Source organism: Crassostrea angulata, chromosome 9 (genome assembly GCF_025612915.1).
Source record: "Crassostrea angulata isolate pt1a10 chromosome 9, ASM2561291v2, whole genome shotgun sequence".
Taxonomy (NCBI): Eukaryota; Metazoa; Mollusca; class Bivalvia; order Ostreida; family Ostreidae; genus Magallana; species Magallana angulata.
Window position 1 is genome coordinate 10,949,016 of NC_069119.1, and position 15,990 is coordinate 10,965,005.

At 33.1% G+C, this 15,990-nt stretch overlaps 1 protein-coding gene across 1 annotated transcript; it reads right to left on the reverse strand.

Moving 5' to 3' along the window:
* Positions 1-87: 87 nt before the first annotated feature.
* On the reverse strand, positions 88-15,307 carry LOC128163346 (fucolectin-1-like). The gene is made up of 4 exons (XM_052826918.1): positions 15,246-15,307; positions 2,102-2,280; positions 892-1,119; positions 88-363 (listed from the first exon to the last, which is right to left on the reverse strand). Exons 1-4 carry the CDS (start codon positions 15,305-15,307, stop codon positions 149-151), a joined length of 684 nt encoding a protein of 227 aa, XP_052682878.1. The 3' UTR covers positions 88-148.
* Positions 15,308-15,990: the final 683 nt, after the last annotated feature.

Sequence of the window (15,990 nt, forward strand, 5' to 3'; positions counted from 1 at the left end):
TTAAATACAGCTGTTTTACATGTATCTTTTAAAAACGTCATTGATTTACATGTATATACAACACATATTTCACTTCTGTTACGCTGATATCATAAAACACGTTAATTAAAGTGCTTATATGGAATTTAGTGGAAAAAAAACAAGAACACTAAACCATAACTCGGATTTCACACAGAGTTAAGAGGTCTGTTTGATTACTATAACTGTTTATTTGGATTTTCACAAATTGTTCCCGTGCAGGTGTATCACAAACGACATGAACAACTTCAGCATTTTCGGCGGGGCCTTCGAATTTGCCACAGGAGACCAGAAACAGTCCAGCTGCCTCACCCAAAAAAACAGAAATATGACGAAGACGTCCACCTGATGGAAAGCAATATTTGAAACTTATTCTATATATTATTTGCTATAAAACTTTAAGAAGAAATCGATTCTAATTGACTATATTGTTTAAAAATATATAAATGAATCACTCATTGTATAGTTTGAGAAGATTTTAAAGGAAATTGTTATACCCCTGTAAAACAGTTACTATATAACTCTATACAAAAAAAAGTCCAGCATTTTGACTGTTGGACTGGAACTGTTAAAATCGACTGTTAAAAAAGACTGTTGACCGGTGACGTCACATTCCGTGAAAACGTGTAATTGATTAGAAGGGGTATAACAAAACAGGTGTTGACTGGGGTCGAAGGCAACAGTTGATCTGTCGGACCGGCTCGCAAACTGTTGCCCGCGGCCTTTGGCCCTGGGCAACAGTTTGCGAGCCGGTCCGACAGATCAACTGTTGCCCTCGACCCCAGTCAACAACTGTATAATGTTAAGCTTTAATAGTAATAATAACTAACTACGGAATCAAGTTCAAGTTCAAGTTCAAATTGTTTTGCTTACCAGAAGGACCCATTACGTTAAACAGCGTGACATAGTTGACATCGAAAGTGTTTCCCAAATCAATGTTTATCCAAGGCGTAGATTCATTCATAGTACTTGCACACTTTTTAGCATGCCACGTATTAAACACTTGGTCGTCCACTGCGTAATGTGGAGAATGGTGAGGTGGGTTATATTCAGAGCTCATATTGACTGACTTACAGGCTGCCACATTCGTCATTTTCGTTTCTGTGAAAAATGTATAGTCCTACTTAATTTTAGTTTACACAAGCGAACTCTATCAAAATAGTATCGAATTGAAATGAAATTGACTTTGCATCAATTTAATTTCAAGTACCATTATGCATATGTTTTTTTCACAAGACAATTTCTTTCAACTCATTTACTTTGAAGACTTGAAAGACGACAATTCAGCTGTTTATGAATTTTCAATATTCAATAGTAGTAAAATTAGTGCTTATATACCATCTTTTAGACAGCACAATCACAAAAATACACGTTATTTTGAGTTACATAACAGATGAATTATTATTATGGAGATTGGTTATATAATTGTTTTACATCGTGGGTACATTTTTTTAGTTTTAAATATTATAATAATTATTATTTTAAATATTATAATAATAATTTTTATTATTATTATCATCATCATCATCATCATCATCATCAAAATACACGTTATTTTGAGTTACATAACAGATGAATTATTATTATGGAGATTGGTTATATAATTGTTTTACATCGTGGGTACATTTTTTTAGTTTAAAATATTATAATAATTATTATTTTAAATATTATAATAATAATTATTATTATTATTATCATCATCATCATCATCATCATCATCATCATCATAGAGAAAAAATATGAATATAAAATAAGTGCCTAAGTCAACTTTAATAATAACATGAATTTGACAATTGCGTATTGTCGAAGTAGACAACAATATCAATCCTTTTTAATGAATCGATTTATTTGTTCATTAAGTAGACTTTCTGTTGATCTCTTGGTTTCCTATTTCTTAAATTCTTTTTAAAAAATAGTAATCGATTAAAAAGGTGAACATTTATGTAACTGACCAAGAAATACTTAAATTTGACTAGTTCCTATATATATATATATATATATATAGGCACTATTTTTGAATTAAAGTTAGGTGTTTTTTGGTTTTTTATTAAAAAATACAAACAACTTTAAAATGATTTCTTACCGTAATATATCCAAGAATATGCATTTTTGTAAACAGAAGTCACATATATTTTTCCATCCGATTGGCAGAGAGAATCTATGTGGTTATAAAAGAACGAAACACATTTAGTTTTACTGACACAGCGGTTTGCACATTCTGTCAAACTTCGAACAAATACTGGCAGTGCATTATTTTCTTTCCTAAATTGCAAATTTGTTTTCCTTTCAAAAAGTACTGATGAAATCAAACGCATATGTGATAGACCGATAAATAAAATAAAAATTAGACAAATCCTCTGAGAACACATGTTTTCAAGGAGTTTGGAAAACAAAAGGTGACTATGTCTGAACAGAACTACATAATGCGTTTCTATTTATAAGGAGGATTCCTTTCAATTGGTTATTGGGTTTTCTATGTGATATGCAGATAAACTTTAGAAATATATGTTAAGTCATTGTCCCGTGCCTAATCATCAATAAAAGATTAAAGGTTATAATAACCAAACGCCTTGAGATGATTATTGATCATAATATGATCAATTTTTTTTATTATGATTGTACGAACATCTAATCTGATTAATAAGTGATTAAAAAAAGTTCTTCTCAAGTACACGTCTGCATATGTTCTTCTATTCAAAACAACAATTTGATATACAAAATCAAAAAAAGATCTATCATTGACCAGAGACACGATGGAACACATATTGAACAGCTTGTTACTTACGGACTAAAAATGTTGAGAAAAAAATGTGTTGTTTTCATTCGTAGCTCAAAAACTGCTGCGTTAACAAAAAAATAAATGTTTTGATTTTTATCACTTTATAAGGAGTAACCGACTAAGAAAATTTTGGTGTATGATCGTTATGACCGAGCAATAGTCGAGTACTCGACATCCCGATATAAAAAGCATTATTACTTTAAATGACGAGCAATTTAGTTTCATATGTTAAATGAAGATGATATTTGGTACCTATGGATGAAGTTCATTACAAGCAAATCATTGTTATCGTTTGAAAATAAGAAAATTATATAAAATATAAACATAAAATCAACATAAAAGCAAAAGAAAAAGGTGAATTTGCAATAGCCCAGTATTTTTTATTTGTGTTAAAATGAGATAAAACTTTTCGTGAAACTAAAGTGATGTGTGAAGCGTTTTTAATTGCTTAAAAATACGAATGTTATACAAATTATTTCAATGTAATTTCGTGTCAGAGCTGTAGTTACTTGTTGCTATGAATTTATAGCTTAGCATTACGTTAGTAAAGGCCCTGTCACACTAAGTTGTGTTCTCACAGCGTGTTCACGGCGTTGTATAATTCCTGGAATCGCCTAAGGATTGCATGAAAAATAAATTCAGAAAAAATATATAGAATTTTATAAGAGAGTTTTACTGGTAAGGATGTCACGGCGTCTTGACTGCGACCAATGCGTTTCTACGGAGCTCCTGCGGCATTTGACTGCATTTCCACTCAGCTTTACTTGACTGCGCTCTCGCCTAGTATTTGCCGAGCTCTAAAGACGTTTTAAGAGTGTTCGCCTCGCGTCCATGGCGGCTCTGCGCTGACTACGAGCTCAACACGATCTTTACTTATTGGTAGATAAATTTTAATTTGTAAAATGGATTGGGTGGGGGGAGGACTACACGAATGTTGAGCTTTACAGCTAGTGACTATTAAGGGATACAAGCATTGCTTATATTTAAATGAAATAAAGTACATTGTTATTAACAAGTTATTATTTACTTACTAATATGTGAGAGAGAAAAACCTTAGTAGAGTAGAAAAATCTTCTCAAAGAACCGTTATTTGTTGTTCGAAAACATTCAAAGACGAGCGACATCACAACAAAATACCACGAATTCCATCTACGTCCTAAAATATTCGCAAATGCTACTTTTTATACAGTCATCCATGTCAATTCTAAGAATACTATTTCGCTTGCTATTGGTCATTAACTATTGTTCAGTTTGTTTGACCTGGCTGACAACATTGTAGAAGCGCGGTATACACGCTAATATACGCAAAAGAAACGTCAAAAAAGCACAATAATTGAGGCAACATCCCTTTGGGATCGCTGTGTGATCGCAGCAGAATGAAAAGCAATATGTTCAAATGTTGTGAATGCCCAGTGAGAACGCAATATAGACACCGTGACATCATAAAGGACCTCAAGTGGTCTTTGTGTAAGCACACTTTCTGTAAGCACACTGCTTTTATACTGCGATTATGTGCGTTCTTTAAGGACATCAACTGAGCTCTCTTGGTGTTGTTTGAGACCTTACGGCGCTATCATGGAAACCTCATTTAGTTTCTACAGCGTGTTTATTAGAACACAGGACCACAGCGCGTTCTTTGTGTATGTTGAAAGTGCGCGCCGCCGCATGGCGTTCTACAATATTCTAGGCGATTACCTGCACAAATGAACATGACGTTGCGTTAATTCCGGTGTAACGTAGAATAATGACCTCCGTAAAATAATGACCCCCTCCCCGGTCATTATTCTTCGCAGAAATATGACCCCCGGTCATTATTCTACGTATAAAATGACCCTTTTGCCTGAAGAATAAGTGTCATTTTCATATAAATGAGAACAATCTACGTGAAGAAAAGTGACTCCTGTAGAATAATAACCCCCTTATTGATTAAAGTTTTTCAGTATATTTTTTTACTATTTGTGAAATAATATTGTAATTTTTACGGTAGTTTACAGAAAGTAACAGAAATTATAATTCATATTCAAATAAACTAAATGTGAAAGAAGGGGCATATTTTAGAATATAAAAATCTTTCAGTTATAACCAGATATTGACGTATTGCATCGGGGTATGGTTGTCATCTATGTATCTATGGTGTTCCGATAGAGCCACTTCGACCTTTGCACTTTCGCCTTTAGGGGGAAGACGCTAGAGTGCGAAGTTGCAAAGGCGAAAGTGTAAAGATGCGACGGCGAAGCGCAAAGATGCGATGGCGAAGGTGAGAAGGCGAAGGAGGGATACAACTTGTACATGTACTATCGCTCCTTCAACTTTGCACTCTCGCCTTCGCAAATTCGCACTATCGCCTTTGCACTCTCGCCTTCGCACTATAGCCTTCGCCTTTTTTGATTGCATTCAGCAAGTCTCAGTCGAATCCTCGCCTTTGCAACTTTGCACTTTCGCCTTCGCATCTTCGCACTTTCGCCGTCGCACCTTCGCCATCGCAACTTCGCACTCTCGCATCCTCGCCCTATAGGTGAAAGTGCGAAGGTCGAAGTGGCACCATCGGAACACCATATGTATATCATTATTAAGAGTGACAACACATTAAAATTATTTTGAGAAACACTATATAAAACAAAATTCGTTTATTGGCGTCGATATTGTTCATGAATTATACTTGCATTGGCGATTTTCCATACTACAGACTGCTTGGTATGAAAGTTCATCACGCGGAAATCATGATGAAATCAAAATTATGAAAAGTTTACTCCACTGTTAGGCATTATAACCAAGCTGAAGTTTATAGCAGGCACTGACAGAAGCCATTACGCCAGTAGAACTTAATTAAAGGCATAAGGAAAATCTTCAAAGTATTGAGAGTACTCAAAGAGAAAATATATTTTACTTTATAATCGGCATACTTTAGTTGATATCAAGATGATTAATGCATCAATAGTTTGTCTGAGCATTGATAACTTTGGATACATAAAGATCGTGTGATCAAGATCAGAGGGATATAAACCCCTAACATGGGCCCAAACCCCTTATCAACGCTTTTAGAAACAATCTGTCCTTATTTAAATCGACCAGTCTTTATTTTAAATTTAAGATGTACTATAGTCAGGTACTCTTCACATATTTGCTCTAAAAGAAAAAAGTCTATTCATGCTCACAAATACAACATTACAACAAATCTTTAGAATATCGATGTTGATGTATTGCGTAGAAGGAAACAAAACCAATGTAAAATGATTTGAAAAAATCACTTTCCCCCAGAAATGTTAATAAGAAGTACTCATATCCCTACGTTACCTGCCTCCCTAGTCCTTTTCCATAAAAATATATACCAGTACATGTATCATTTTTCGATTGACAATTCATTCACCAATGAATAATGCTTATATTATTACAATAATTATTCTTTTATGATTATTGTTCGTTAATTATCACACAATATTCTCATTGTGTATGGATTTGGGTTTCTTTAGTTGCGTCATTTCCCACCATATGTCGACCAGAGAAGTGACGTAACTGTTAACAATCAATTTGTGGCAATGCAAGAGTGTTTTATGTGTGCTTGCTACGGATATGAAAAACTATATTCGGCGATTTATTTACAAGTTCGGTGTTTATAACATCAAAATCAGAGTAAGTAATTTCAAAGTCCTATCTTGGATACAGTGTAACCAATTTCTACTCTAGTTTAGTGAGGGGGTCATTTTTTTATGGGGGTCATTTTTCTTCATGTTTAACATGAAGAAAAATAACACCTGGGTCTTTTTTCTTAAAAAAAAATCCAATTATTTTTCAGCTGGGGGGGGGGGTCAATATTCTACGTCGAAAAATTACCCCCGGTCATTATTCTTCATTACACCGGCACTATAGGAGACTAACATGTAACTGCGTATACCATGGCGTTGTACATTGGTTTTAAGGACGCAGCGGGATAGCCTTGAGGATGAAGCCCCGGTGTGACAGGGATTTAATCGACTGAGGAGTTCTGCATTTTACCCTATCAGAATCATGAAATCACTTTTTTTCAACTATGATACGTAAAAAAAAATTATTATTTTTTTTTTTTATAAAAGTACAATTCAAAAGAAAATATTACCTTTGCACCTTCTGCTGCATAACAAAATTGTAATCCTTCCGCCTTCTTTGTCTCCTGGAGGAGCGACCCAAACTTAGTAACCACTAAGTCTAATAGTTGTTTTACAAGCAGTTTATTAAAGAGCGTGATCGCATAGTTTTGTCAAAAATAGAACATCAATTAGAAGCTGCCCAAATTAAAGATCTCTAATTCAAATTCTAAATCAAAATCTCTAAGTTCACATCCAGATAAAAATTCTCTAAACCTTGAGATTAAAGATCTGTTTAACATTATTTTAAATGTGATTATACAACATATTACTTATGATTGAAAGTCCCAACTGGTTCGACTCATCTGCGATGACCATGAGTGAACATTTAGTCTCCGACTCCCGAGTCTCTGAGTCCCCCACCTAGTAATGATGCATCGCTTACGCATTATCCATGCATTAAGACAAATGTTAAATATATGGAACAAAAATTACGTGCCTAGCTTTCAGTATCAGGGCCTTCATTGCAGACACATGATCGTTTTGATGACAATTTGTTGATAACTTGTTTATATATTTTAAGTTTGGATTTTACTGTGCTCGATTTCCGTACCTGATTATAAAATTTATTAACGTCATTTAAGACTAAGATTATTGGGATGCAGGCTTTCAGTCTCCTGCCTGATTATGACACATCGCCTACGTCCAATATTATTAAAAGGTAATATAAAAGTATACATGAGTCCATGGTTTAAAAAGTTTCAAAGGGTATATAAAACATGCGATACCTGACTCAGTATAGAGTACCAGAGCTATTTGATGCAGACACAGAAACGCAAAAAATAACAACTTATTTATAAACTCCCAGTTTAAATATTTGTACCCGCATTCTACACCTGATTGCATAACGTCATTTAGGAATACTGCGCATCACTACAAGAGTCACATAGTTCATTCTGTTAGTTATCATAACCACAATTCATTGCGCAGTATCTAGGTATTCATAAGTATTATAGTGGCCAATTTGTAATACTATTAATTCAAGGTTATAGCATAGGTATCTGGGTACAAGGTGCGCACAGTCATGCGCAATCGACATGTGCTCATCCCCGTTAATTTATTTTATTAATTGTCTTCTAAATTTATACTTTTCCCGTTTAGGTTTTTTTTTTTTTTTGGACATCATACTTTTTCGTGGGGCGGGGGAGGGGGGGGGGGCACAATTGCATTATACCGCACATTGAACTTTAAAGAATTTGAAATTATCACAAACTAGCTCTCAGATTAATGTCTTCACACTTTTTTAAAGTTACAGAATTGTGTATATATTTGTTTTCTAACTTTGCCATATCAACAAAAGAAACTTTTATAACCCCAATGTTCAATGCCTTAAGACTTCAAGCAAAGATTGGCATTTGATTTACAATTATGTGTCATGACATTGATTTGAAACTAATTAAAACTAATTTAACAGATAATTTATCAAAGCTACTGCAACAGTAATTGGCAATTATCTTCAAAAACGTCAATGCAATAACCTAAAACGCATAAACGCGATCAATTAAGAAAGTAAATTCAAAAGAAAATACGACAGTTTAAATTAGTAATTTATACATGCATTTTGAATTATGCACTTCAAAGAAAAGCTTTTTTTGTATTGATTTATTAATGTTTGCTGGGTTTATTGATTATTGGGTTTCATTGAGAACTACAATAACAGCTGTAATTTAAATCATAAATGGTTTTACAATTATCTTTGCAATTTTACATCAATATTATAAAAAAAAAACCAAATTCATAAATAGCATTTATAAATTAATGCAGCAAAACTGTTCTGTATTTACATGTAATACGAAAAAGTAGAACACGTAATTTTTTACCTAATAACTTGATCAAACTCAAACATCGTAGGATGGTTATTGAGTTGTTTCTGATTTCTCTATACCTTTACTACTATATTAGAATAACAGACACGAATTTTTGGGCTTTAATACCGAGGAATCGAAAAAAAGTATTGTCTTTTGTTTTATATATTTTAAACATCATTGGTATTTGAAGATTACCAATTTGTTTTTATTTTTTATCAATAAAGCTTCGCTAATTATTTTATTTTTATCAACGAAAATTCCGTTAAAAAATGCGGAAATCATTTGGATTTTTCGGATTTTACAATCTTGCGCATGCGCATTACATTCACGCTAAAACATGGTACGCTCTTTAGTTTATGATTCCACAATATCAAATTTGTATGGATAAACTCAGAAACGATATTACAAATACGTGTAAATTTTCTTTGAAAATTTGTAAAATATTCTGTTCATAAAAGGAAATACGGGAGATGACTAACTCAGTGAAAAATCCTGAAAGTTTCGAATATCAACACGGTGTGTAAATTCGAATCAAGTAAAATTGTTGGTGAAAAAGTGCTGAATTCTTCCAGTTCCTGATTCCTCATTAATAGGAATAAAGAACTATATATGATAAGAGTTCAATTTGGCCCCCATAATTTGCCATTTTTTAAGTGTTACTGGTACAATAAAATGTTAACTAATTTTTTAGAAGAGTTGATATAAAATATATTTTTCATCTATTTATTTGATTTATTTGCACTCACTAGCAGTATATGACGTCAGAAGTGACGCCATTTCTATAATTCAATCAAAATCAGCCAAAAATTGACTTTTTTCTTAACTTTTTACGAATGGGAAATATAGAGCGCATGCTTGAACAATGACAATTTTTTTGTCACTTATCAGTCTTGGCTAGATACATCTCTGATTAAAATATTTTATTTGTTCAAGAATGCGCTCTATGTTTTCGGAAGGAAAAACTGCTTGAAAACAAGCTGTTTTTCGCTAAAAATGCAAAAATGGCGGGAAAAGGTTGTCTTTACAATGTCATATTTCTAAATTGTGGGCACTTGAACCAAAATGAATATTATGTAAACACATCACATACATATCTGTACTGAGAAAACAAAGAATGATAGTAAAATGATGATGTTCATTTTAGGGGGCCATTTCAGGCCCTTATCATATATAGTCCTTTTTGGGGTGAAAAGTATTTATAGCCTCAAAATAACTTGTTATAAATAATTTGACTGTTATTTTCAATGCATCTTGATTAATTTTCTCCAAAATCTTTTCGGAGTGATTTTGCAATTTTTTGCTACATATTACGGGTATATGGGAGGCATTTTACCTGTGGTAAAGCCCTGTGCCGAGACACAGATTATTCTAATTACGCAGAGTGTGGTGAAATTAATAGCATTGTCGTAAGCTTGAATAAAATATCAAAAGCATAGGTATAAAATGTGCATATTGTTACTATTAAAGCATTGCTTTAATTTTCTTCTCTCATTTTTGTTTTAAAAAGTACCGTTATCAATTTGACCGAATACAACATTTGATCGTTTCCTCCTAAAAATCCTCGAGAATAATCTACTTGAATCATATGTGCAGAATTTGCTTGATGCAAATCGATGCAAGCGAAAGAAACGTCAAGAAACAATTTGCTGTTATATAACTTTAAAAAAATCTTTATTCACATATTATGAAAACGTGTCGATTTTAAATGTCTATCTATACACATGTCAATTATATTATTACGGAATCATTGGATCAATTTGATATTCTAATACAAAGAACCAAAGGGTTTTCCTGGCATTATATTTTGCTTCTGTAAAAACATATTAAAGACTATCAGTGTGAGTAAGGGCATCATAGGGAATCTTAACATCATAAGAGTGATTAAATATCTCAACACTGAATTAAAAAAAACCTTCGTAATTAAATTTATTGGTTTTATATATACGCAATTTAGTTCTTTCTCACCGATATCATCTTCAGGACAAAATCAGTGTTTTCTCCCTATCTAAGGCTGCTTTTGCAAATTAAAGACCCTTTTAAGAGCGGATAAAAAATCCTGTCATTTTTAGAAGAAAAATGGAGTAAAACAGTATATAAAAAATGGTTGTCTTATTAGGATTGGTAAACTTTTAAGTAATAAGAACGTTAAAATTTCAAATACATATTTAAATCAGTATAATCCCTATATACTCCAAACATTAGCAACAGAAAAATTAACTGATATTTTATTGATGAAACGGCATTAACACTAAGTGGCAAGTGTTTAATACAATCTATTTATACAAAGACAAATAACATTACCAGGTGGAACCCAGGGAAACATTATAGCACCGCCTAAATTCAGTCTAACAGAAATAAGTCATCAACAAAACCCTTGGGGTTTTTTTTCTCGGGGTACACTCTGGGTTTCCTCTGTGGTTACTAGAATAAACACAGAGTTAACTCCGAGTAAATCCCGATCAGAAGTAGACCACTGAAAGTAAACCCTACCAAAGTATTTTGAATATACAAAAGATGGAGATTACAGGCGGTAATATTGTAGGATAAAAGAAATTTTAAAGGTCTGCTTCACACTTCAGTGCATAAACTCGGAGTAAACCCAAAGTATACCTTGAGTGGACCCAAAGAAAACCCTGAGTTAAAATTCACAAAAAAGACCCAGAGTAACCCATAGTAAACCCCCCAAAACAAACCCAGGGTTTTGTTGGCGTCTGCCCTGGTTTTAGGCTGGTCGGTACTGGTCGGTTCTGTACAGGTATGACCTCTCTTTTGTGTTAGCGCCCAAACAGGCGACTGTAGTGGTAGCACGCCTCTTTGTACCCCTTCCAAGAACGCGTACCGCGTACTTAGATTGAAACCGCGTTCTGGCTCAGACCTTGACTTTTAATTGGGTCTTCAGCATAACACAATGAGCTGGGGATAAATTCCTTAGGTGTCAACCTGCTTAAATTTTCCCTTGATACCAACAGGATCAAGGTGGTTCTGCAGGTACCACAGAAATAATCCAAAATCCTCCCCAAAAACTGAGAATAAATTATCCACAGTTTTAAGCATCATGATGACTTAAGAAAAATTCCTCCTTTATGGCAAATCGCGAATTCCAACAACAACAACGCTAATGATTTACATCAAAATATTGCCAAACACAAACTTCTTGCCTATTATGGTTGGCAGGACCATTACTATAATTACCATTGCTATAAGCACTTACCTCCAAATCCGTTATTGAAAGGCAAAGGTTCAAGCACAAACAAGTTCATCAAAATCTCAGCATACACGCACCATTGTAAATCTGTATTTGCTAGAGTCTGAATCCAACACTTGAAGCTTCAAGTTTTGCATATATACACTCTCCATTCCAATGTAAAGCACAAGTTACTGAAACACAAACCACAGAACAGGAAATATCTGTTATAATAAAGGTGACATCTGTCCGCTAGTCTATTTTTGCAGATTGACTTTGAGAATCAGTTATATTCAAAAGCTTGATTTATACCAAAGTCTCAAAAACACTTGACTGAGAACAAGCGTGCTCGAGTTGTCACGCCTGCACTGGAATCAAAATCATTCATCACAATGTGGTGATAGATGCAGTATGCAGTAGATATGTTCACATATGTGGTACGTGTTTATGGCTTAGCTTCAATAAGGTTACGACGGACGCCAAATAAACACTAAATATCAAGGAGCTCTATATTTCATAAACATATGCACCTAAAAACTAAAACAAAGAAAAACGAACAAAAACACCCCCCCCCCCAGAAAAAAGAGAAGAAAACATTTTGTAATGAATCCGCAGGATTGGTTTTTTTTCAAAAGTTTGCTTCTTCACTTATAAATCAGAAAATGATGAATGTCTTTTATAATTTTGCTAATTGTAGGTTATTTCTTTTCCTAGTGAACTAATCATATTTTTAGAATTGTTTTAATGCAAATTAAATTTCATTTAAGATAAGGATCATTAGACATCACTGAATACTGTTAATGTGACCTGTTCCCAATTAAGATTTTTTTTAATGAAAGCTCTAAAAGCACACCGCTCATTTTTAATGAACGTATAACAGAATTTTAGTGTTTGGCTATTCACCTTTTCATACTTATTGTGGTGTGGATTTCAGTAGACACTTATGAAAAAAAAAATCAACAAGTAGACGTTACAATGATAAGAAGTGAAAAAAATGCACAAAACCAAAACTCTTATTTCAAACAAAGTTGAAATGAATTCCTGTTGATTATTGGTCATTTGAATCTTAACAAACTGGCCACGATAAGATTTGTCACACACTATATGGACGACTTCTCCATTTTTGCATGGGCATTCATAACTGCCACATGTAACAGGAAACGATCCAGTTTGTTCTCCCAAGAAAACAAATTAATTACGAAGACGCTCACATAAATGTCAGAAAAATATATCTGTAATTTATATTGTTCTTTAAAAAAAATTTGTAATAGAAAAATGAACATTTGTTAATCTCAATAATATTATCTGATGACAGTTATACAAGTTAAAAAATGGATTAATAAACACATAAAACACAATGTAAGATATTAAATCAAAGTACTGAAGTACTTACGGGAGTTGATTTTATCGATTATCATTTATTTTAAAATCAACGATATGTGATTTTGCATGGCAAGTAGTATCAGTAATAGAAATATTTCTGAGAAATGGTATGGACCCAGGCAAGATTGAACTCTAGTCTTGTTCATCCAAATGCTTGACTGTCTCCGTTTATCTCCGACAAGCAAGAGAGACTCTATGTTTTGTCGGATAGACTACATTGAACTCTAGCGGAGGAATACATACGACTTCAAAAAATATCTAAACTGTTTGTGCCATTTAAAATCTCACAGGGTTTAGATAAGTTTTCCTGAAAAACAATGTTTCAGAATACATTGCATCGAATTTATCGATTATTTTGAAGAACTAAGTGTTGTCAGCGGTATTGATTTGTGCTTACGTCCAAACACTGTTTCACTTTCGGTTTGCTCAAGTAAGTGCATAGGAGAGTTGGTTAAAATCAACTCTCAATAAAAAATGACATGCAATAACAAACTGACAACCATCTCAAAAATCCATAAAACGAAATACAAATTCAAAGCAGAGCAACACGGACCTCTAAAAAGATAGAGGTAGGATCAGGTGCCATTGAGGAGTGAGCATCCTCTGCTGACCGGTTACACCCGCCGCGTGCTCTTTGTCGTAATAATGTTATGACAGGCAAGATACAATGATAATAAACACACAAAACACAACATTAACAGAATGAAGCTGTACCATTCAGTCCACTGAAAAGAGACTGAAAACTAACTGAAAGTTGACTGAATTCTATGGCTTTGCAAAAGTTTCACCTTACGTTTTCCAGTTTTCAATTCTGTCTCCTTTCCAGACCTTTCAGTTAATATTCAGTTCACTGAATGGCACAGCGTTATGATGTGATTGTTCTATTCCCAGACCAATCCACTCTATTTAAAAGCTTGACATGGTTAATTTAATAGATGTTTTCCAAGTCCAAAAATCATCCATGGACTGACATTATTAAGAGTACTTGCGCATTTAAAAACCGATTCTGTTGTAAAGAATTTTCCGCACACTGCGTAGGACAGATAATGGTTGGTTGGGTTACATTCAGAAATCATCGTTAGTGACTTAAAGTTTGCCACATTAGTTGTCATCATTTCTGTAAGGCAACATGGCAATCAATATTTTTGTTTATTTTTTCCTTCTCAATCTCCTTGTACCTCAAAACATTTTTTTTCTAAATTACTCTCCTAGCATATAAATCTTTTTTTCATTTTGTGAAAAGACAATACAGTTTAACTCAAATACCTATAAAGACGGTTATTTCACTGAAGAGTTTATATCTTTTAACGATTAAATATGTATGCCCATAAATTGTCTTATAAATGTATGTAACATGCTTCTTGATAATATTAACATGTTGGAAACTGTTTATAGCTTTTAAAATTTTATGAAATAAGATCAGTGAAATACTATTTTTAGAACATTATGAGATTGAAGTAGTTGTCTCTTTTTGATGCCTTTATAATTTAAAATTTTATATGATTGATATGATAAACACTCTTTATATACGTATCCATGTCAGCTATATTTTCTATTGAAATTTATTGAAAATAAAATGCAGCTTCTTATTTACTTATCTTCATGATTTTCACTACTTTATTGTATGTTGCTTATTAGTACACTGTAACCATTGAGGGTGCTGCAATCCATATCATTTACCATATTAAGACCAATTTCACAGAAAATGTTTGAATTACATGTACATTAAAATTGAGGATTATGATGGAAGGTTCAAAGACCATCAATAATGTTAATAACGATATATATACATTCAATGTATATTTCCCTTATGTTTGGATTAGAAATCTGCGACGTTAAATTTCTTTTGAGAACACTGAGTTAATTCATGCGCCATGGGCACAAATATAAACGTCTTCGTTCGTTTTGAGTATATTTATTATTGTAAGATTAAATAAAACGTTCAATCTTACATAACCAATTTGATAGGCATAGGCTGTCTGTTTGTCTGTCTCTGTCTTTCTTTTTCTACCATGTTAGATGGCTTAAGAAGAAATTTTAACACGCTTATATGCGCCTTTCAATTTTATTTGGTTTGAGTTTTATACTTTATCAAGATATTTATAACGAATACATAGATAAATAAACAAAATTTTGATCCAGTGAACAAATCACATACATTCCGACCTGATTCAATACTCGAGAAAAACCCTAAGTAATACTGTCCTAGCTTAAATTTTGAAGTATTTTATGGTTAAAATGTTATTACACTCTAACAGCTGTTTTCTTGGAGGTTACGCAGTACATTTCATGAAAAATTGAAGTCAAATAACGACACAGCGCAGTTTGACATGTGCCCCTATAGAAACAAAGTCGGTGACATCTTTTATATTTTTAAATGATATCAAATTAAAATCATAACACAAGTACAATACTTCAATTTGGATAAGAAATCTATATCAGGTACTTTTCCTCTCACACTGACATGTGGTGATAAGTACAGCGTTCAAATTTAAAGTCAAAATACAAACAAGGCAGAACTATGGTGGCATATCTCTGCCCCTTGTGTGCAAGTTATTTTACTATTAATAATGTCGACATGCAAGATAAAGATGTTGACATGCAAGATAGTTATGTCAACATGCAACATAACTATGTTGACATGCAAGAAAACTGCAATCAAATAAGAGATATAAAAAATCGCAAATATAGCCAATA